The following is a 25,302-nucleotide window of genomic DNA, read 5'->3' as shown; positions in this document are numbered from 1 at the left end:
GGGATTCTAGCTGACAACAATGGACCTTAACTACACACTGGATTGAACAGAGAAATAAACTGTTTCTTAGTTTAAATATGCCACATTACAAATAACTGTACACACACATTATATTGACTGCCTTTAACTGAGGGTTAGACATCACACACACAGTGAAGAGGGAACTACTTTGTGAAGTGACGGCAGCATCAAACAGTGAAGGCGTTCTCATTAAACTGTACGTACCAACCCGCACCTCAACACCTGGAACAAAAAATCACTTTCAACAAAAAAACTATCTGAGGATTTCATTCTGTCCTGTTTGCAGATACTCGCATAATATTTGCATTTAACATGTTTGCACCAATACTATTTTTGTAAGTACTAATTTACATCTTGGAGAGTACGACTGTAAATGATCGCTGAGACAGGAAGAAGCATGAATACAAAACGGATTTTCTACAAATGAATGACCAACATTATATATTATATAATTACTATTATACAATTAGGGAGTGTACCATTCATTCTGTTGAGTATGTATACAACGTTGGACTTATTGGCAACCTAAATAAATAATAATGTAGAAGCTAAAACATGAGCAATGTGAACCGTAATCAATGTGTAGTTTGTACATATGTTTGCTCCACATCTTTATTCATTAAAGCAAATCCTTGTATACCTGATTTTAATCCTGATTATGTTTGATGATTGCATATCTTACTTTGCCATATGACAGTTTCCAAATGTGTTCGCATTTTTTATAATTTGCAATATTTGACTTGCATTCATTTTCAAAACTGTATTCCTCCTCCTGTGTTTACGTAAGCACCATTATACACTTGTTTTGAGTGTATTGCATGTATATATATATTAAATTACATGTCACTTGTTAGACACTTTTATCCAAAGCGACTTCCATACTCAATACTGTGGACAATCCTCACAGGAGCAATTTGGGGTGAAGTGTCTCAGGGACACAACGACATGCTGCTGACTGCAGTGGGGTTTGAACCTGTGCTCCCCTGATCCCAACACCAACGCACAACCCACTGCGCCACACGCCTCATAAATGTAAATATATGAGAGTGTGTCTGGATGTAATTGCGTTGCTCTGAGCCCTTACCATCCTGCATTAAAGCCAAACCTTTCATTTTAAGTCTGATTCTGATGATAAGATCTTTAATTTGTCATTGTACAAGAGCAACGAAATTACAATATGAACTCAAGGTGCCAAAGCGCAACAACAAGACAATATCAAAACAAGAAATGGGACTTAAATAGACATGATAGGAATATGTACATAAATAAATAATACATTAAATTACATAATTCCCCTCATATTGCACGGAAGACATGATAACTTAAATATTAGCAGCGCTAAGTGCACATATGGCCCTGGGAGAGAAACTAAACTTGAGTCTGTTTGTCCGGGAAGACACGGTGCAGAAGCGCCTGCCTGAATAAACGAGTGTACTTTACTTTGCATGTATGACAGTGTGTCTGGATGTAGTTGCGTTGCTCCGGCCCTTAAACTGTCCTGCATTAAAGTTGGATATTTATTTCTCTTGTACCTGGCAGTATATATATATATATAACGTTATAGCGTCGTTGATGTTTAAAGCCCCAACAGACTGGAATACTTCACCTGTCATCTAGATGCCCTGTCATCATTGGGTTTGTTTAAGCATCATCATCTCACGTTCAGCTGCTCAGATGAAACTGATCCATCAGTAACTTCTGTCTATCAAATTGTAATGATTGTATTTATTACTTCACAGACTGTACGTGGTCTGTCCTTCTTTGTCATGCTTTGCTTTCTGTTATTTTGTTCATGAATGTCTGTAAGACGTTTGCTTTTGTCGGGACCCCCTTGAAAACGAGATGGTGCATGTGGGGGGTGGCGCAGTGGATAGAGCGTTGGAGTTCAGATCAGGGGCTCACAGGTTCAAACCCCACTGCAGTCAGCATGTCGTTGTGTCCCTGAGACACTTCACCCCAAATTGCTCCTGTGGGGATTGCCCACCGTATTGAGTATGTAAGTCTCTTTGGATTAAAGTGTTGAACATGTAATGTGCATCTCAAGGGGTTAATCCTAATGAATACCTTTCTATATATATCAGTATTTCATGTATTTGCGTTGCTCCGGCTCCTTACCGTCCTCATCCTGCCTCTGGACGGGCTCGGAGGAAAACGACGCCTCGCTGCAGCCGTACAGGTTCACTGAAAACACTCTGAACTGGTACTTTTGCCCGTCTTGCAAATCAAAAACCGGGTAACGGGGAGAGTGCAGTTTGACCGCCGTGTTGATCCGCTGCCATGCTCCAGTGCCCGCTATGCACTGAGGAAGAGGAGGAGGAGGAAGAGGAGGAGGAGGATGATGATGAGGGGGGGTTTATGAGTAAGAACAGCCATCTGCGACAAACCTCATCAATGTAGCACAAACACAGAGGAGCTTCAGGGGTCGTTGCAAAGTTTGGGGCTCAGTTTAGTTTTTATTTGGCCACATTTAGAAACATTTTTAACATTTATATGAAAATCTGAAATATCATTTGGTGTCTGATCTCTGTTAGGAAACAAGAATCAGCTATTTTTGGGCGGAAGTTGGGACAAAAAGACTCCCTATGTTTGACTGCAGTATCTTATTGAGATATGTCTTCAAATCATATTTTCTGTTTCTGGTCTTTCTGAAAAAAGCTTTTTATATTAATATTAAACTGGCTAGGATCATTTGAACATTCTGTTAGCATTAAATGACATTAACAACATATCCGTTGTGGTGTTTTTTCAACATTGTTTTTCTCATGATAAGTATTTATGTAGATATATTTATATATATATACATTTCTGTGTGATTGGACCAATATTCATCTTGTCTCTGTGTATAACATGAGCTACATTTCTACCATGTCAATTATTTGATTATTTAGGATTGGGATTTTGAATTGGATGGAAAAAGCCCCAACAATGCAAGCGACCAACGTTCAGCTCTCATGTGCTTAGAATATAACATATATGATAAAAAAAAAACACATGTGACCTCTTAGACTCTAGGGAACTCATAGCTCTTAAAATAATATGTAAACCTACAGAATACTTTTCAAATGAAGTTTAATTTAAAAGGACGAATTATGGGGAACACGATGCATCTTTAATATCGCCATTTGATAAAAACTTAACACAAAAAGTAAGGACGTTTGTTGGATTATTTCTTTGTTGTAACAATGCTTATTGGCAATAAACGTTATACCGTTGGAAAGCCTGTTTTCTTACCTTTCCAATGGAACCACGTTCATGAGGAACAAGCATTTGTGGGAGGAGCAGCAGAGCTGAGAATGTGGGGTGCGCCCATGACACATTTGACAAATCTCCTCTATAACAAAGAAATAATCTACCAAACACAGACATCCTTAATTTCTTTTGTTAAGTTAATAATAGCTTTCAGCTCAAATTAGAATTGTATTGTGTTCGGATGAAAGGAAGTGCATGTGATGCTTTCATGCAGGTAAGATAAAACATACTTTTAAATAAACTAAATGTAATTTAAATACACCATTGAACAAAATGTTTTAAGTGTTATTTAGAGAAATTGAAATGTGAATGTCAGGTTTGGGACAGATACTTCCAAATAGAAAGTACCCTATAAATGATGTTTTTGTATATATGAAGCGTATCACTATCTAATTGAATGCCTTGTGTTTAAATAGACCATAACATATTCTGAGTAAATATATATGTCTGAATACTTCATTGTTTTGTTAAATAGTTGTTCTTGTGTGGACTGACTAAGAGTCTAAGAGGTCCATGTCTCTTTATCTGTTCTCTACAGATATGCCAGTGGGCTGCATTGATGGAAACTGATGGCTGAAGGCATCGTCACACACCTTTTCGATGACGTAGCTCAGCGGCGCTCGTCCGCGGGGGCGAGGCGGCGTCCAGCTCAGCACGATGTACGATTTGAAAACCTCGGACGCGTGGACTTCGGTAGGCTGACCTGGGATCGTTACGTAGCCTAAAGGTCGGGAGTGAACGGGTTGAGCCCGAAATACAAACAGCAGCGGAGGCAGAAATCCCACATTGGTTTTTATTTTGAACAATGTGTTTTTTATAGTGCTTTTATAATTTTAAATAAATTAAGAATGTATTGATTGTTATTTTCATCCAATAACGTCATCAACAAATCCATTGCCAAAGGAGAAGTGTTTATTTATAGCAAATAAATCTTCTTTTTAGTCTTTGTAAAACTTTAAAAACACTACATCAGTGGTGGGTTGATTCTAGCTATGCAAACCCCCTCTAAGGGACACCATGGCTCAACCATGACCCGTATTGACCTACAATGTTATTCCATGCATGGCATGGTGTTTCTTAGCTATATTTTTAGAAATCCATTTATTTAATCATTTCATATTCTAAGTATTCATTACATATCTTGTTTTTGATCACCACACGTCATTCTTTTCAATCAGCCTCTCAAAATGTAGGAACTAAAACAGTTGTTGCATTAATACATCAGGTTTGCATACATGGGTCAACAGTGATGTTGGGTAGTGATACAAAAATGATTTTCATTCAAAAAGTAAGAAAGGAAAAATGAAAGTAAGAATTTTTGATGATCAAAAACAAGTTAATTGAGGAATACCTGGAATTCTGAATTATTAAAGTTATTCGTTGCAAAGATATTTACAATTGAAACTCACTCGGGTCACTTCTGACTCATGTTGTGTACACTGTAAACCAGAACGTTCAAAATAATGAAATAGATTAACTCGATTAAATTGAGGCAATCAGTTGTGTCAATGTTTTTAAGTTTTAAGTTATGTGATTTTGAGTTGACTAAGTCAATGTGTTTGGTTTGGTTGAAATAATAAATATTGAGTTCTGTTAACCCAAAAAAAAAAAGAAGAGTGTTTGAGTACTTGTTTTTTTTTTATTCTGGTAACTTAATCCATTAGTAGAGGTGAATTCAAATGTTTAAGTCACAGTACCTGAATATATTTGAGTTGACTTAATAAGCCATTTTAATTTTACTGTAATCAATAAGTACATGTAACATTTAGTCCAATTATTTAAGTTCTTGAAAATTGTAAGTTTTGAGTTGATTAACTTAAAATACTTAAGGCAATCAGTTGCCTTAATTTTTGAGTTAAGTTTCCTTATTGGGGCTTACAGTGCATCAAAGGGTTAAATATATCTAAGCCAACATACTCAACTAGTTTTATCCATAAATAATATTCCTCTGGTATTTCTAAAAAGCTGAATATTTGGTCTAAGCTAATATTGTACTGGCTGGGATCATTTGAACAAACATAAAATCCTTATTTTTGTTATCATCAAATAACTTTAACAACAGCTCCATTGCCACAGGAGAGGTCTTGATCTTTTAGGGAACAAAACCCTCTTTTTTCAAATTTGACTAATAATTAGAAAGTGTTAAAATCCTACATGTTGTGTTTTTTTTTAACAATGTTTTTCAAAAATAAGTTTTGTTTAAAAAAAGCAACATCAATGGTTGGTTGGAGTATTTTTTATATTCTAGTCTGTAGTTCAGAGTGGTGCAGGTTGAGCAACATATGTATTTATTTAACTGCTTTGAGCATTAGGAAAAGAGCTATACAAATCCCACGTATTATTAAAATGATTTAGCTCAGGATTTGGATAAATAACAACAGGATCATATTTCAGATTTAAAAGCAATTTGAAAACTTACATTAAGCTTTTGGGGAAAAGTAGGCACAGAGAGAGTTTTGGATCTTCTTGTATTCTCTAAACAACTAACTTGATAGTTGAATTAAAATGTGGGACTTCTGCAACAGCCTCGTTTAAAATCACATCAACGCAAAGGTGTTTAGTTTGTGTGTTAAAGGTTTGTTTTAAAGAAGAGAGACTCGGCACACTTCAAGTGGTTTAATTGATAAAAAACACTAAAACCACTTCAGTCGATTATTGTATTAAAGAAAGAGACGGGGGGTTAAATGAAGACGGCACCGGAACAGTTAGGAAGGAGGGGGCGGGTAATAGTTTGTGTCGGGTAAATATCCACAAGTTAGAGCGGAAGAACAATTAGTTTTGAAGTGACAGCGGGAAAAAAGAGATCAGTGTTTGTGTGTATTTTTGTTTTGTAATAGACTCATGTTTAGATGTTAACCTGGGAGAGAAGATGTGGTGTTTGGTGCTATCACTGACATCCAATAAAGAGGCCATTCATTAGCTTTAGCTTATTAAACCTGTATGGAAAGATATCATGTGATGTTTTAACTTCCTTCCTGAAGAAATATATGTAATTTCAAAATGTTGATCTGGCTTGGTGAGTGGCTGAGAATGTTTTAAATAACGCCATGTTTCTTCTGATATAGTGCACCCTGAGACAAAATCTGGAAAATTTCAATTTCAGTTCAGACGTAATATTTAAAAAACAACTTTAAGAAGAAACTGTGAGAAAAAAAAAAAAACTTTTTCCTCAAAATGTGGACTTCCCTCTGGAGACTGTGATGGTTTTTCTTTGTTGAAATTGTAAAAATCACATCAAAAAACATGAAAAACCACCTAAAAATACATCAGAAAACATTTTTTTACGTGGTTTTTCAATTTGTAGCCATATACGTAGAGAGGACATACCCTCCATTGAGCAGAAGAAGGTGATTGGTCTAAATGTTGAATGTAAAGTTATTATGTTGTTGAAGAGGTTTGGAAAGAGGGACACACATTAGTATTTCTATCAGAATCTAAGAAGTAATAAATATCTGATCCCAGATCACGCTGTACCTTCCAGATCATCGTCATGGATCAGAATGTCGTACCTCCCTTCGATTTTAATCACTGTTTCAGGAAACGACAACAGCAGAACCCGTTAGAAGACATCGCTTCCTCTCTGCATCTGGATCTGTTATTTACCTTCACCGGTACCTTGCAGCCTCTCGCTCTCGGCGGCATCGAGGGCGGTCACTTTGTCCGACTTTCTGGACGACCGGCTGATCCCAGAGCTGTTCACGGCTCGGACCCTGAAGTGGTACGAGTTCCCCACCTTCAGGCCGTGGACCGGGTATTTACAGATCTTCACCGGGGTGTCGTTGCACTGGACCCAGGCGTCGCTGCCAGACTCACGCCTGAACACAGAGGAGATGAATTTAGTTCAATAAAAATGCAGGAAAATCGAACTTTCATGTCATAAAAAGTATGTGTATTCACTCTCTGTCCTACACGGCTTGTTGGAGCTCCTGCCCCCCCCCCCCTCCCGGTGAGCCCACTGTGCTCTGATTGGTCAGCTCGCCCACTCTGTTCTGATGAGTCCACCACCATTACAGCGGAACATCAGTGATTATGTGTTACCATGGCGTTTGTTAGCAACCAGGAAATGACAAACAGATGAGAGTGCTGCGTGGGGTCTGGGTGCCGTGTTGGCAGGACTTTGCGGGGCTCGCTGCTTCGCCCTTTGAGACTCGAGGAGCGGACAGTGCGAGCTGGGTTTCTGGTGTTGTTTCCTGGTTGTTGCGTGGGCTCTGTGAGACAGCGAGACACCGAAAAACTGAGCATGAGCACACACACACACAGCCAGGCTGTTCGCCACACACTCAGCCTGAGAAAAGATAAGGCTGAGTGAGTGTGTGTGTGTGTGGAGCTCCGCGGATTGTTCCATTTGGTCGTCGTTACGTAACTTAGAATGTCACAAAAAATGGAAAAAGAGAAATGGAAAAAGAGAAATGTCCAACGAGGCGTTCTGGGACAGGTCTTTTCTGTGTTAGATTTTTACTCCCTACAGCAGGGATGGGCAACTTTGATGGTGGTGGGGGCCACATCATTGATGTACTGGCCACCAGGGGGCCGCAGATTCACTTGGAACACACACACAACAATTCCATGTGTTGTATGTAATTATTAACAAATATACTAAGTCTGAAATCTTCATTGACATTTTACAATCAAAGGGAACATCCTCTAATAAGCTCAGTAAACAAATATCAGTTCACAGAAATGTTATTTCATTTTTACAATTGGCATTTTTGTAAAGAACAGGTTATTAAACAGTGGAATAAAACTATTTTAAACTATTGGAAAGCACGGAAAATGTCTGTGTATTGAGATTAAACATTAAGATGACATAAACATGTCATGGTCACTAACACTAACCCAGATATTAGTTGTCTAACTTGAACCAAAAACACTTGTAGCCAGTCTCTGCATTCCACTTATTCCACAATAAGGGGAATTTCAACACAGACACCCGTCAGCCCGCACTCTGCTGTTCCTCACACCACTCCCCCTCCCTCCCGCTGAAATTATGAATGAAAGCGTAGTAATCATAGATAACACGGCAGGGTCCGTGACAGTTTGTTTTCATCTGATTTCAAATAAACAAAGTCTTGGTTTTAAGAATATTAAACTTGTTTCGCCAAATTCAGATGATAAATACAACTTTTAAGCTTGTAAAGGCATAATTACAACTTAACGTCACAGCATGCATAACAACAGCCGGTGTTTCTTGTTTTAATTATTTAATTAAACAATACAAAAAATCGGGGGAATTAATTACGTTGTTTATAAATTAATCTGAGGGCCGTAAAAAGAGGAGGTGGGGGCCGCATGCGGCCCGCGGGCCTCCATTTGCCCCTCCCTGCCCTACAGGGTGTACTTTGAGGGTTTGTGACTCTGCAGACCGTTTACATGCAGAAAAACCTTCATAACACACAAGGGGACGGGTAATAACCAGAAAAGCATGACATGGGACCTTGAAATCAGCAGATTGGTGATAATCCTTGAAATGATATTGAGTCATTTGCTCTAAACATAGTAATGGGTTCAGCTCTAAATAAATACTGTGACTTCATACTTTTAATCATTTAAATTTCAGTGTAAACTGAGTTTTCAGGGACGCACCTGTCCACGAAGTATCCGCTGATGGCCGCCTCGTTGACGGTGTTCGGGGGTTTCCAGGCCACCAGCACGTAGTCAGAGTTGATGTCGTACGCCTTCACACTCATCGGGGCACCGGGGGCACCAGAGACAGGGGCCGCCGCATCTGGGGAGCAAGGAGATAAGGATATCAGGTAGATATAATGGTGCTTCCCATGTGGCGAGCGTGACGATACTAATGCCTCTAGAATCTGTTGAATCTCAGCTTTAATCTGATCGCTTGTTTGTGCAGATCCAATAAGTAATAAAGTATGTATACCTAGAGTTCTGTGCTAAGTGCGGAAGCATTTTATCGCTCAGGGCTAATTTACTTCTTGTGAGACTTCTGTTTTGTTTCGGTAAAAATGGTTCGTATCGTCAGTTAGCTGAGTTTCTTCCCATTAAGTGAGTATGATACATTCATAGTTTATTAAATGTTAAGAAGCCCTGAGACTAGAGATGCCCCGATCCGATCACGTGATCGGGGATCGGAGCCGATCACGTGATTTTCAAAAGATCGGAATCGGGATTTCTTTTTTTTTTTTAAATACTTTTTTTATTTTTATTAATTGTTACAAAACAAAAATGCCCATGTTCAAGTCTTAAAGTCATCCTGAGGCCTTAGTTTTGGTTTCAAATTACAGAACATCATGTATGTGTTGCTTCTTTGGGGCATGTTTTCATAGACCTGGTTCCTTATTTCTCTCAAATCTGGCAACAGGGTGGGCAGGGCTCAGTGTCTAATTGTAGCAGTAAGCTAACGAGTACTGAAAGCTTTATTTTGTTTTGATCCAATGCTGCACAACTGAACTGATCCAATGCTGCTGTGAAAGAAAGAAGCTATATCCATGTTGGATAGAATATCCAATTTAAATAAAAAAAATAACCTTAAGCGACAACTTGAATGCTTTTTTTTCTCTTAATGCATTGCATAAAGATCGGATCGGGAAAAATCGGTATCGGCAAATTGTCGAAATCAAATGATCGGAATCGGATCGGGAGCAAAAAAAGGTGATCAGGACATCCCTACCTGAGACACAGTTTCGTGAAAAAACAGGTTATGGCAACTGGCATGTTTGCCTAACTCATCATTTTCTCTAGACAGCAGCTGATTTTAAATTGCTACGACACCGTTCTTTGCTTTAAATGTCAATTTTTGCAATAAAGCAATCAAGCTAATTTCCCAAAAAATTGTGAACCAACGTGGTGTTGATTTATAGATATGAAAAGCTCCATGACGCAGAGATGCTTCCCACCTGAGACGAACAGGTAGGCGCTGTGCTCCGCGGTCCCGTCCTTGGTGAAGATGCGCAGCGTGTAGAGACCCTCGTCGTCTTTGGCCAGCTGAGGCAGCGTCAGGCGGGCGGATCCCCCCCCCACAGACATCTCCGCCAGAGCGCTGGGCTTCAGAAGCTTATCTGTAGAGACACAGTGAGGAACAGAAGAACACAATAAGATAAGATTATTGATCCCGATTTGGGACATGTTTGCATTGCAGCAGCATCAAAAGACAAGGGATTGTACAATAAACATTAAAACAGACAAACATTCCAAAATGTAAAAATTACACATATACATATTACATCGGTAATAGATAACATAATAAGGTCAAAGAGGCCAACACACATACAATAACATTAAATAAGTAAACACATTGTACTAATGCCAAGGTGATACCAGGTCAGTGTTTGAGATATTTTCTTAAAAGAAGGTCCATCCTCCCAAATTGGGATCGATAAAGCACTTCTTATCTTGTCTTATTCAAAATGCACTCTGGGAAAGGTGGAATTAAAAAAGTTTAGAAACTAAAACAATAAATGTCAACTTAAAGACACAATATTTTTAAGTATTTGCACTCAAAAAATATGGTTTCTATAAAGGATTGTGTATTGCACGCGATGGACCCTCCAACTTCCTTAAAGGCAATAGGAGAACAACTGCATGTAAGCAGCAGAATGGAAAAATGGACAATCATTACATTGGATTTCGGATGATAAGGGAGGACTTGGCCAAATGTCTGGTAAATACCGCTTAACTTAAAGGGGACCTATCATTCAAAATGCACTTTTGTACGTCTTTACCCATGAATATGTGTCCCCGGTGTTCCAGGGAACTCACCAAGTGTCAGAAAACACAACCCTCTCTATTTTCCTCCATACCCAAATCTCTTAAAAAGGGGCTGCAACAGATCTGATACAGACTGATCCAGATTTGAACACTTCTATGACGTCACAGAAGTTGCGCTACGGCTATTGGGCCAACTCCACCAATCAGGAGGAGACAGCCACGGACATTGCCGTTGGAAAGCGCTGGAGACGCTTTAGTACATATGCCAGGCCTGTAGATGGTGCTGTTCTCACAGAATCAGCCCATGATGCAAAGACAGTGTTCAATTGAGCGAAATGAGGAATGGCTAAAATGCATGATCTGTTTGGTATTTTGAAAAATAAAAAGTATAAATATGCCTTATATAGGTATGGTCCTACACTATGTTATTCAAATATAGCATGATAGGTCTACTTTAACTTAATTAAGGGCTGTCTTACCGTCTCGGTACCACTGGGCGAAGGGGGGCACGTTGGGCAGGTCTGGGACCACCACCATGGAGCAAACCAGGCTGATGCAGCTGCCCTCCGTCCCAAAGCTGACGGAGAAACGGTCCAAAAGACTGACCTCCAGCTTGCTGGCATGGATCTCAGTCAGGTGGGGCACTGAGCGGGGAACACGGAGTTCATCATTTGAAAACATATTCACTGAAACAGAGTCTGTGTGAACCATTTGTCTATTGCACGATTTGATGTATTTGATGTTATGTATTTTATTGGGGAAGGGAAACATGTAATTAATCATTTTAACACATATTCACTGAAACAGAGTCTATTTGATAAATATTAACCATTTGTTTATTGCGCTATTTTATGCTTCTTTCTTGTATGTTAAGTATATTGTATTTACATTTGGGAGAACCTATTTTAAAGGTGGATATAATGTAAGATAGGATTGACATTGATATTTCAGTGTAAAATATGGGCGTATACATTGTTGTCTCTGGGAGTTCTGTGTTCTGATCTGATAAGAACATTCTTAAAACCAGGTAGAGATCCCATAATCAGTGGATTTAAAGATATCCTAATTAAACAAAGAAATATAAAATAAGGATTTCATATTTTTAGATGAGAACAAAATACCAATTAATGTCAGTTTAGGGGATGATTTGCCCTTTCTAAGACACCTGGATGTATATTTATATTCTTTCGGTTTAGGAACCACTTTCTTAACTTACCTCCAACATTGTTTTAATGTTAGTATAATTAAATCACTGATTTGTGAAAAGTGGCAAAGCTAGGATTACATTTATTTTTTATTTCACTGATTGGCTAAAGGAGAATAATACTGCTCTCCCAATTTTGACAACATCTGAGTCAATAATGAATCTGATTTAAGTGTCTCAACATTTTAAATTCATTAACCTGACCGCAGGGCAGCAGAGATACTTGTTCATTTCCTTAAACACATTAAGTAGAAGTAGAAGTGTGTAACTACAGAGTGTTTAATATGCGCAGAGGTCCTTGTTTGTATGTGTCTGTGTCTGGACGAGGACAAAAGCTTCTCCTCTTCATCCCCCTCATCATCACATGCTCTGCTCTCTGTTGCCAAATGATCCCATGAGTTTGAACTGATGGTGTCCGATAAAACATTTTTTAAAAGGCCCTCCTTCAGCTTATCTTGCAGCTGCTTCCCGTTCTCTCCTCTCACCTAAATTGAGCTGGCAGGACTCCCCGGTCCCTGCTGCTCCTGTGAAGGAAAACACAATGATGATTACAGAGAGAATATCATGATATCTGAGTGATGCAGATCAACCACTTTAAGGTCTTACTCTTCACGGTGACGGTGGCCTTGCTGGTGGCGGTGCCGTGCGGGTTTGATGCCATAGCGCTGTACTCAGCCGTATCACTCACTGCACACCTGAAGGGCAAAGAGCGTGAGGAAATGACCTTACACTACAACATCTTGACATCTTGCCAAGTATACGTGTCTAATATCTAGTCAGAATATGTCTCTACACCTAAGACATAATAACTTCAGAAGTAACACTGCAGTCAGATATCGAGTCTTGTTTTTAGACAATCCATCATCTTGTTAATTCAAAACATCTTATTTTGAGTTGTATTTATTAGAAAATCACCAACTAACATCAGAAAACAGAAACACTTTGAGCATTTGCTGCTTATATTGTAACACAACATTTCCTGATTCTGGTCAAATATAGTTCAAAACGAGTTCTCCTGCTGATCAAAAGATCTGATTTATCTAAATATCCCGTCTTATTTCAAGAACTCTGACCAAGCACATGTTCACTTGTTCTATCGGCAGATTGTTGAACGGCCCGTTTTCAATATTGTTCAACTTGTTTTTGGAGCAGCAATTTGTCCAGTGTATAAAACAAATATATAAATGTATGTAATATATACATATAATAATATGTATATAATATATATGTATGTGATTTGCCCCAGTACATCCATAACTTTCAGTTTTTTGTAAAATATATGATAACACTTTATTTTGATAGTCCATAGTTAACACTCTATAAGTCATCAGTCTTCAGTTATCCAGTGTTCGTGATCAGTTGTGCAAAACATTTCGCTTTGTCTCATTGTTTCCGCTAGGATGGAGTCATAGCAGCGGTGCTAAGGCACGTGGGCCCAGCATAATGTGAGCGTGGAGCAGGTGGAATTTTTTAGTGTGTGCGAAGTGCGCCCCGCCAATTTGTTTCTATGTGTCAGCACAAGAAAGGCTCTTGAGGCCTAGTACCAGGGCCGGTTCTAGACAATTTGCTGCCCTAGGTGAGATTTTAGGCGACATTTTATATGTAAAGAATAAAAGAAAAATCTCTACAAAAGACAAATACACTGCAAAAACAGAAACTTATTGACATAGGTAATAGACGTCAAAATGGCTTCAAATGTATTCAGTATTGTATGAACATGTTTGAATTGGGGGGTGGACGTCACATCCTCTAGGGGGGTCCGGGGCAATGTCTCAAAATTTAGCAAAAATACACCTTTATTGAACATACAGTAACACAAATACTACAAATCCACATAACAAACAATAAAAAATGAAAAAGGGTCGCCACTTATTATTTTAAGAAAAAAAAAAAAAGTTTAAAAAATCAAAGAGTATTTTCTTTTCTTTTTTTGGCTGGCTGGCTCTCCCTAGCAGCGGCGCTCATATTTCAGCAGCGGCGCTGCGCCGCCACTATTTCTATATAGGGGAAACACTGCTGTTGCATATAATTAGTGGATAAATGTATGTGTTCAGTTGATAGGTTATAGACTTTCTACTGTTCTCAACTGTTTTTCACTTTAATTGGATAGTCCTAACACATGCCTACAAACGCTTAGTGGAGAATGCCTACTATGCCTTCTATGCCTACTATGCTGATAGTCAACTCTAGATTAGTTGACGATCAACAGATAGTCAACTAAACTCTAAAGTTGCTTATCTGTTGATCATCAACTAATGCTTAATGTAACCTTTAGTTGACATCTTGACTCAACAGATTATCAACAGATAGTCGACATGACCCTGTTGACTTTCAACTGACAGATTGATTTTGAGTGGTTGAGTGTCAATTTTGAAGATGTTGACACAATCTACAGATACACTGAACAAAAATATAAATGCAACACTTTTGTTTTTGCTCCCATTTTTCATGAGATGAACTCAAAGATCTAAAACATTTTCTACAAACACAAAATAACCATTTCTCTCAAATATTGTTCACAAATCTGAAAAGATCTGTGATAGTGAGCACTTCTCCTTTGCAGAGATAATCCATCCCACCTCACAGGTGTGGCATATCAAGAGGCTGATTAGACAGCATGATTATTAAACAGGTGTGCCTTAGGCTGGCCACGATAAAAGGCCACTCTGAAATGTGCAGTTTTGCTTTGTTGGGGGGGTCTGGGGGGTTCCGAAAACCATTCAGTATCTGGTGTGAGGGTTAGGGTTAGGGTTAGGGTAATGTTGTGAATCGAGTGGCCCATGGTGGTGGTGGGGTTATGGTATGGGCGACGAACACAGGCCACTCGATTCACAACATTACCCTAACCCTAACCCTAACCCTCACACCAGATACTGACTGGTTTTCGGAACCCCCCAATAAAGCAAAACTTTATGTTTAAGGGTGGTCTTTTATTGTGGCCAGCCTAAGGCACACCTGTGCAATAATCATGCTGTCTAATCAGCATCTTGATATGCCACACCTGTGAGGTGGGATGGATTATCTCGGCAAAGGAGAAGTGCTCACTATCACAGATTTTTTCAGATTTGTGAACAATATTTGAGAGAAATAGTTATTTTGTGTATGTAGAAAATGTTTTAGATCTTTGAGTTCATCTCATGAAAAATGGGAGCAAAAACAAAAGTGTTGCATTTATATTTTTGTTCAGTGTAGTAAGGTTGAATATCGGTTAATACGCTGTTGCAAAAAACATGTTGACAGTCAACAGACACTTTTTGTCAAATCTATAGATCAACACTTGAGATGTATCTTACCTTCTACTGGCAGTCAGTTGAATGCATGTTACTTGTCTGTTGAAACAGTGTTGTTGAAAGTCAACTGATGACTTGTAGAGTGTTAACTATGGACTATCAAAATAAAGTGTTACCAAATATATTGGCTTTATCATTTAGGAAGGATGCTTCCTTGAAATAAATGCAGCCTTGGTTAATATAATATAAAAATGTTTCCACTAAAGAGTTGGATGGAGCCAATACAGAACATGTGATAAGGATAGATAAACACTACTTAAGGGGAAACAGGGTTTTCAAGGAGTCAAGATTGAAGTGCGGATTTTCTGATCTTACATCAGAAGGCAAATTATCTCACGGTGTGCGAGTAATGATTTCACAATATTCCAAAAAGTGATAAAAAATATATTTGACCTTTGAAAATAGATGTCGGTTGTGTTAATAGTTGGGAAAACACAATATAATTAATCAATTATTTGAATAAAAAATGTAATCAGGCGAATACTTAACAATTCTTCTTGATAACAGTTGTTAGAGAACTGAAATACTTAATGACTTGGAGCACTGTCTTAAACTGCATTGTTTTTGATTGATGTTCAATTGTAGTTTCTACCATTGTCTTTATGTCTCCATGATAATGATTGATTGAAATCAAAGAGTACATACAGTATGTACCCAAAAACAACCCAACACATGTGATCGACGAGGTGAACCGAAGGAGGAGGAAGCTGTAATCGTATTCGAATATTGGAGGTTGGAGTTTTTAAAAGTAGAAATATTCCTTTCTATCCTCAATGGACATTTTGAACAAACAATTGGTGGCATATCCATATTTACCTTAATACGAGAAGATGGATTTGAGTAATAGAGGGAACAAGGAGCTGATAAATTAGCTTATGTACAAACGTAAGTACACAACTCATCCTTTCTTCAACAACACCACAGCGGCTCTTTAAAGGCAGCGCTAAACTCCTTGAGTCAATGCTTGATTACAGCATAAGACATCATGCTCTGCCTCTTTAGAAAATGATCTCACATGTTGGGAGTGTTTCAAGGAAGGTGTTCTGAGGCAGGAGGGTGAGAATAGAAGGAAGAAATGTGACCTTCAGCCTGGACTGAACTATTTTAAAAGACGACCAGCAGTGGGGGAAATACACTCAGTCTGGTCTTCTTCTCACAGAGGCATTTCAATGGGTCGCTAAATGAGAACTAATATACTTTTTATACCTAAAATGACAGTCTCCTTGGTGACCCTAATGCAATGACGGAGGAGCGGAGATATTCAATGCCACAGATATAGAGGGAGAGGGAGAGGGAGGAATTCATGGCTCAAATGACGCAAATGTCAGCACTTCCACACGAACAGCTGAAGAGTCTTGAAGATGACGAGCAGGCAACAGGCCGGTCGTTCCTCTTCGGTTCAACAGATCTTTCTATATCTCTCTAGCCACGGACATTTGAAGTTTTGACACCAAAAGTATAGAAAGAACTTGGAAATATTCAACATTAAGAGTCATAGATTATTTGGCTTTGCATTAGTTGTCTTTATGCCCCGTTTGCTCCTTTTCTTTCCCTCTCTTTCCAAGTTTTTCATATTTTACAAACTTCAATTTCATAAATACATCGATGCAGTTTAAATGGCATTATTCAACAGACCTCTCGACTTTTCTCTAGCCACGGACATTTCAAGTTTTGACACCTAGAAAAACCGCAAAATTCTTCTTCCCTGAGGCTTTTTTAAATGTCATTATGAAAAGCCTTTTACAAAACATTGTTACAATATTGTTGGGGATGGAAAATCCAACCAAATCATTAAAGAGTCATAGATTATTTGGTTTGGCATCAGTTGTCTTGAAGCCCCTTCTGCTCCTTTTCTTTCCCTACCATACATTGATGCCCTTGAGTTTAAATGGCATTATTCAACAGGCCTCTTTACTTCTCTCTAGCCACGGACATTTGAAGTTTTGTCCCCAAAAGTGTAGAAAGAACTTGGAAATATTTAACATTAAAGAGACATAGATTATCAAGTTGTTTTGCAGCCCCGTCTGCTCCTTTTCTTTCCCTCTTGTTCCAAGTTTTTCATATTTTACAAACTTTAATTTCATAAATACATCGATGCACTTGTCTTTCCAAATGGCATTAAAGGTACAGGCAGTTTATATTGAAATGTACAATGGTTTCTTCCTTTGTGTTGATGATGTTATGACTACAAGACACCATCTAATTGCTTGCAGCTTGGGTAGCTGTGAAGATTTGAATAATGTTTTTTCACGGTAAAACCGGCAAAAGTGCAGCTTGACTTTTTATTGAAATTGCACTTATTGGTAGATTTGCACTTTGCTTTATTCCCCAAATCTTCTTACAAACTCTATATAATAATAATATAATCATAATAATGATGCATTACATTTTGATTAGAGCTTTACAACTACACATGACACATATTAGACATGTAACAGTTATTACTGTGGACCAGGGGGGCCCAATACGTCGATCGCAAAGGTAGTGTGCAGATCACCCATCACCTGATCAAGTTAGATGCCGGCTATCACAGTGCGCTGAGATTGGTTATTAACTGTAAAGCACTTACTCATCACTGTACCCTGTATGCCAGGGCAGGTCCGCCTTCACTTACTGTACGGAGGCTCAGTCATTGGTACATGTTTATCTATAAAGCCATGTGGGGTAAACTACCAACTTATGTCTGCTCTCTGATCTCACAGAGTGACAAGTAGCTATTGCCTGAGATCCCAGGATGTGTTTTCATTACATGTGCCAAGTGCTAGGACTGTTTTAGGTAAGAAAGCTTTTATGTGCACAGCTTGGAACACTATGCAATTTTTGTTTAAACTGAACATTTTGGTTCCCCTGCATCATTTTAAAGCTCGGTGAAATGTTATTCGATACCTGTCATTGTGAATAGGTTGTAATTTGTACCCCTGTATTTACGTTGTATGATGTCCTTTTTGTTTTCTGTTGTTTGTTTGTGTAACCAATGTGCTGCAGGTCTCCCTTGAAAAAGAGATCGTTGCTCTCAATGGGATTTCACCTGGTTAAATAAAGACTACAGACAAACAAGATCGCATGGCTTTGAAAAAAAAAATAAGTTTAAAAAAAAAGTTAGCCTATCATCCATCCTTACTATGGCATTTGCCACTTGATTGACGTACAGGTAAGCAAGCCTGAGATCTCGGCCGTTTCTCAATGTCGAGTAAACCTGCTGCAGAGCCACTATTTGAAGTATACTACGTCATCGAGTGGCGCCGAAGGACTGTTTAAATGCATGTTAAATGCCCAGGATTTGGCGCCGCTCGATGACGTGGTATACTTGAAATAGTGGCTCTGCAGCAGGTATACTCCACATTGAGAAACGGCCCTCATGTATTCTAACACGCAGTTCACCACGCATGCACCGTCAACCGCAAATCACCGGCGAGCTGATTACCTAGTTGGCTTTCCAATTTATACAATTCTACTAAAGAAAGGGTATACAATTGACGTAATGACCAAAAATGTACTGAGTTGTATTGTGCCATACGGGTTCATGCAGTTATGCAAGGTACACCAACATAAGGGATACTCAGTATATATATAAATATGTTTAGCATTTTTAATGTAGGTAGATTTTGACTTGGACATTTTAAAAGTAGCTCCCGAGCTGGAAAGGTGTGGGCACCCCTGCTGTGGACAATACCCACATGTCTTGTTAAAGTTTTGTATTTTATTTAACACTCTTTAATTCTTTTTCCCTGTGGCTTTTCAAAATAATGTCATTATGTGAAGCAACTTGAAAAGCCTCCGCATTACATTTTAAATAATAAATTCAATGCAGAAATAATTCTTAACATATTGTTTGGAGAAGGAAACCAAACCAAATCATAATATGTTATTAATAGGTATACAACATCGCTTTGCAAGACTGGTTACTAATACAGACCCTCTAATTTGGAGAATGTTGACATTATCATCAGTAGCTACTATGATGTTCTCGGAAACTCTTTAAATAAAAAAAACTGCTGTGTTTGTTCAGAACATTCAGTTTTGTTTCTGAAGAGTTGCTGCTTACCTGCTAATGATCAAACTGTGGACTCCATACTTGTTTTCAATCTTGTACTTTCCTGGGGCGCTCAGTGGGTCGACGGGCGCTCCTCCTTTATACCTGCAGACAGAAAGTGTTTTTACAAATCCACACACTGTCATGGTAAACTGGTAAAATCAGAATTTGTCTGTGAGAGAAATAACTTCATGATGGTCCACCTGACAATAAAGAGGGACATGTTGTGTTTTTAAATAGCAGCAGGTATTTACAACGTGATGACAACTGGGAAGGTATGCTGCACATTGTTGGTTGGTATAAAAAGGATTAAAGGAATGCTAATCATGCTAACAAACGCTAACAATGCTAACAAACCTTTTTTAGGGGAGGATAAAAGCATTAATACTGTATGTCATCCAAGCCTCACATAAAACATCTTAACTAGAGCCTATATATACATGTATACAACAACGTGGTATAGATTTAAGATGGCACCAAAACCATCACGTGTAAAACATATGCTAATTCTGTTAGCTTATAGTAAGTAGCTTGGTTTGTAGGCTATGTGTAAATTGGTCTTTGGTAGTAACATTTTAAAGATTTAAAGAAATGTCATGAACTAGAGTTACCTTACTGATTAAACTTGGATACTTTTTGGGGAAATAGGGAATGTACTCTTTTCCAATATGAGAGTAACATGATAACAAAGATATCCAAACTGTAGCTGTGTACATGATAGGATCAACCTGATCTCACCAGAATGCGTGACTCCACCACGACTCCTTAACACCGCATTGCGTGGTGGAGTCACGAACTTTGCTACATGTAGGCCTACGTGTCTGCACCACGCAAACAACCCCAATGTAAAGTGAATGAGGCTCCTTTGTCATGGAGCACACACGCATTTCTTCAACGTCCAGCAGTGAGCTTTTATTCTATAAAACGTTTTTTAAATCTACTTTATAGCTTGTAGTAACTCACGGGAGGCTTCTTTTATTTTATTTGTATTCATAATCATTTGTATTTTTCGTCAGAATGTATTATGGCAACCCTGTCTCCTAAAAACTAAACTGCATTCTCAATTACGTTTAACTAGAAACGTATTTTCTCCCACGTTACGTTTGTTATGAACGTATCTCAAATACGTTTATTTTCTACATATCTTCTAGAAACATATTTTCTCCCACGTTACGTTTCTTATGAACGTATCTTAAATACGTTTATTTTCTACATATCTTTGCCATGTGTTGTCTTGCTTATAATAAGGATAATAGTCATTTATAAATATCATTTTAGAGCACACATTTGAAATCGGTAGGCGAGGCTGTAATTTCGCCAGCTGTTACTCTCATGAGCGAGGCAGAAAATAATAGTTTTAACATGCCAAAAAGCTGCTGTGTCGTTTATTGCACCTCAAACATTAAATAATGCTTTCTATTCCTCCATCTTGTGACTGTGTAACTCCCTCTCTTGTATATCAGCATGTGAAGGACACTGTTCAGGAACTAGTTGATGCTCTGTATGTGATGACTACTTTCATTCTGGAGAGGATCACAAATACAAATAAAATACATGGATCCTGAGATTGAAGCTCAAGCCAGTGATATTTGTCTAACACAAAACATGCAACCCAGTCTCACGGCATTTTGAGTTATAGTCATGAAATTAATTGAATCTATTGATTCTTGTTCACCAACACGATTTTCCCCTTTTTTTCGTGTCACACAGAAGGATTTTAAAAGCAATGTATTTCTATTGGTCGTGCCTGCACCACGTCTTTTTGTCCGGTCGGGTCTTGGAAGACCAGAAGCTGTGTCGTTCATAAAAACATTGTCTTACTCAATATCTTACCCTAAGCCTAACCCCTTTTATTTTAAATTTTATAATGTCGGAGTTTTTTTGCCGTCCGCGAGGAAAATAAATGGCTCAGAGCCTCAGAATACTGACATCTGTATTCTTTGTCATCTTTTTTTCCTTCTAATTTGTTATTATTTGGTGCAGGCACGAAACATACTACCAATAGAAATACATTGCTTCTAAAATCGTTCTGTGTCAGAATACTGAAATCTGTATTTCCTTCTAATTTGTTATTATTTACGTTGCTTTGAAAATCTTTGTGTGACACGAAAAAAATTGCGAAATCGTGTCGGTGAACACGAATCAATAGATTAATTTCGTGACTATAACACTAAATGCCGTGAGACTGTGTTGGTACATGCTTTAAATTTGCCGTCTCTAAACTGAGTTGAACACATTCCAGTGAAATGTGATTTTTCTGACCATTTGACGACGGGCCTGGGGGTTCCCTCCACGGTACAGAACAGTTTGACGGGGGTCTTCTCCCACACGGTGTGCGGTCGAAGAGCCACCAGGAAGTCCGGCATCTTCGGGTTTCCTGATGGAATCACCTTCTTGTACATCATTTCCTTAACCTGGAGAGAGCGTAAAGTGGGTCAATCGAATGTATGTAGCACAGAGAAAATAAGACTTCATCTTAAATCTCGTATTTGCCAACATCAAAATGTACCAGATGACATAACTATCAGCAAATCTAACACAATCAAAATAGTCCTTCCATCCCAGCAGCTCAATTTGCAACATCATAAAAGAAACATATTTGAAGGCAAGAAACAGGAAAACACACATTTGACCTACCATTATAATTGCAAGTACATTATATATCTGATTTAACTCTGTGTTTATTTTCTGTCTAACTAAATTGAATTGTGGGACCCTGTGTCTCTGATTTAATGATGAAACATGTATATTTTCATTTCAGGACATGACTGGGCTCAGAGATGATGTTGTTGGCCAGCCTCATTGGTTCCATATAAATAACCAAACACTGATTAAACCCCTCCAGATGCCTCACCTCTCTCTGCAGGTTCAGACTCTCCACCGTGGCCTTGGTGGCCATCCTCATCCTGTGGAGCTCCTCCTGGATCACCGTCAGTCCTTTCTCAACATTCGTGCTCACTCTCTGGTACTCCTCCGTTCCATCTTCTGCACCCCTGCACACACAACTCACATTAATACAGTTTTACACAGGAAACCAACTCCAAATATATAATTAAACATGCTCCACTCGACAACAGAATGATATGTGGGGTGTAATCGAAGAGAAGCAGATATTCAGAAGGCAATTGAAGTTTTAAAATGTTTGTTTAAAATAGTTCAAGAACAAGCACAAAACTTCCTCACAGCTTTTTTTATCCCAGCATAATATATAACATCCTAACTAAACAGGAAATATGAAGGCACAACATCTAAAAACAGAGGAAACACAAGAAGAAGTAGCTCTTCTTGTATGATATGTTCGTGATTACACTTGGTTGTTGTAGTTAAATTAACCATTAAATGTGTTTTTGCTCATTGAAACTCTAAACAGAGGAGTTTTTTTATACACTATTAATCTGGGAACCAACTCCTAACACATTTTATATCTATTATATTTAAACATGAATCATTTCAGTGGCACTTGGTGTCAAACTCAAATACATTTAGATGTTTGTTTCATCCTGTAAATACGTTTTATTCAATAAGTTCTGGAATATTTAACATTTTATTTGCAATATTTTACCCTAGATAAGGATGTTCCATCAGCCCAACAGAGTTAATTTAACACATGTTATAGACTAACAAGCTCTACAACCCCTAATCACCACTTAACACATAATTAGCAACATTTAAATATCATCAGATACAGTAGGAACACTGCAGTGCCGTCCTGACTCGGTTCAGCTAGAAGAGGCTTCAGTATTACCTTACACCTAAAATAGCCTGACATTCAAAGGTGGGAAGTAATGGAGTACAAATACTTTGTTACTGTACTTAAGTACATGTTTCTGGTATCAGTAATTTACTCCACTACTTATATTACTGACGACTTTTTACTTTGACTTCTTACATGTTGAACACAAATACCTGTACTTTCTACTTCTGACATTTTTTAACCCAAATACCTGTACTTTCTACTTCTTACATGTTGAACACAAATACCTGTACTTTCTACTTCTTACATGTTGAACACAAATACCTGTACTTTCTACTTCTTACACTTTGAACACAAATACCTGTACTTTCTACTTCTTACATGTTGAACTCAAATACCTGTACTTTCTACTTTTTACATGTTGAACACAAATACCTGTACTTTCTACTTCTCACATGTTGAACTCAAATACCTGTACTTTCTACTTCTCACATTTTCCAAACAGGCTGGTTCCTTTAGTCTGAATGTGTGTTTGGTGGCGTGATCATTATTATTTAGAGTCATTGCGTGCCTATTGATTTGAACACGATCCGTGTATCCATCATTTCCTGGTCTTCTCTAAAGAAGAGGGACCAATGAAAACGTTGTCATGTTGCCGTTGTTCAGCATGGAAACATTCATTAGCTAACAATGACATTATTGTTCTATTAATATAAAGGGAGGTCAGGTACTCTTTAAAATAGCTGCTAGTTATGGGTACTTTTTACTAAAGTACATTTCAAAGCCTCTTTACTTTGACTTGAGTAAAGAAGTTTAGTCAGTACTTCTACTTTCACCAGAGTATTTTTAAACACGAGTATCTGTACTTCTACTTGAGTAAAGGATGTGTGAACTTTTGCCCATCTCTGGTGACATTATGACGGCCAATAGGAACTCACCTCTGCCTAAACGCAGGTATGGTATAGCCTTGTTCTGCCATAGCCGCGGTGGCCTGGCTCTCCGAGATACAGCTGGATTGCCTGTTGGGAGGAGATACACGGTTATATATCAGCCGTTTAACAAACATTCAACCGTAATTTTGATCAAAAACGTTCAGGTTTTAGTTTAGCCGAAGCAGGTTAAGATCTACCTGAGGAGTTCTTGAGTTTTAGGGAATTGTTCAGTCGCACATGAGGGCCTCCTTGTCTATTATATATTATTGAAGGCTTTAGTTTAGCAGAAGCAGGTTAAGATATTTTGTATGCTCTTGACCTTTTTTATATTACCATATTTTATTCAATGTGCTCCTTAGATAACTTTTTATTGAATTGTATTTTCTCCTCATAACTTTGTGAAGCACCTTGAGACAACGTTGTTTTGAAAGTGTGCGATATAAATGAAATATTATTATTATTATTATAATATTACCTGAGGGAATTGTTCAGTAGCACCATTTTAGCACATGAGGGCCTCCTTGTCTGTTATATATTATTGAAATGTCTTCTATGAGAGATAGACAGAATATGGTGCCAATCCATTTTAATTTCTACACCTAACTTGTGATTCTTCCTCCTCTTGAACTCATTGTTAGGAGATCATTGTCTCTCCTTTACATGGTTAAGTATCCTGTAAGATCCATCATTATATGACTGTTATCTTTCTAAAGTGCAAAACACTTAAAGGAAAGGCAAACTCAAACAGAAACACAACATCTGCTCAGGATAGCAATCTGAAAGTTATGCATATCTTAATGAATTCCCCTTTAACACAGCTGATATACTGATATACTGAACGCTGCAATTTAAAAGGAGCACAGCTACATCTATTGAGATACGATTGATAGTGTTGACTGTCTGGGAGAGAAACGTGGTGATAATCAGGGACATAGACAAAGGTGCCAAACAAAAACCTGATATTAAGTCGATCAAATTGGTAGAAAGTTGACATTGTGTGTATTGACACTCGTTTTTTGAATGAAAAAGTTCAAAATAAACTTGGTCCACAGTATCTAGAGATCTGACCACTGGCATCAGATGTAGGTCAGGTTATTGGGAGTTACGTGCAGACATAAGAAAGGGGAGAACTTTGTACTAAAACATCTGATGAACTTTGCTTGAGGTGCAGATGAAGCCAAGTATCTAGTGACACAAAAAAAGCAGCCTTCAAG

At 38.2% G+C, this 25,302-nt stretch overlaps 1 protein-coding gene across 1 annotated transcript in view; it reads right to left on the bottom strand.

The window, feature by feature from the left end:
* The window catches only part of myom2a (myomesin 2a), a 57,321-nt gene that overhangs the window by 29,031 nt on the left and 2,988 nt on the right, over nt 1–25,302 (bottom strand). The window contains exons 3-16 of the mRNA XM_079690964.1: nt 24,095–24,175; nt 22,317–22,455; nt 21,725–21,876; nt 19,475–19,567; nt 12,746–12,834; nt 12,625–12,663; nt 11,415–11,579; nt 10,125–10,286; nt 8,854–8,995; nt 6,886–7,085; nt 6,745–6,798; nt 3,864–3,991; nt 2,119–2,320; nt 230–243 (exon numbers count right to left, since the gene is read on the bottom strand). Of these exons, the coding sequence (XP_079547090.1) occupies nt 230–243; nt 2,119–2,320; nt 3,864–3,991; nt 6,745–6,798; nt 6,886–7,085; nt 8,854–8,995; nt 10,125–10,286; nt 11,415–11,579; nt 12,625–12,663; nt 12,746–12,834; nt 19,475–19,567; nt 21,725–21,876; nt 22,317–22,455; nt 24,095–24,175 (1,660 nt within the window). The remainder of the gene's footprint in view (nt 1–229; nt 244–2,118; nt 2,321–3,863; nt 3,992–6,744; nt 6,799–6,885; nt 7,086–8,853; nt 8,996–10,124; nt 10,287–11,414; nt 11,580–12,624; nt 12,664–12,745; nt 12,835–19,474; nt 19,568–21,724; nt 21,877–22,316; nt 22,456–24,094; nt 24,176–25,302) is intronic.

This window comes from Notothenia rossii (assembly GCF_949606895.1).
Source record: "Notothenia rossii genome assembly, chromosome: 1".
NCBI lineage: Eukaryota > Metazoa > Chordata > Actinopteri > Perciformes > Nototheniidae > Notothenia > Notothenia rossii.
The sequence above is the reverse complement of the archived record's forward strand: the minus strand, read 5'-3'. Positions and strand labels throughout refer to the sequence as shown.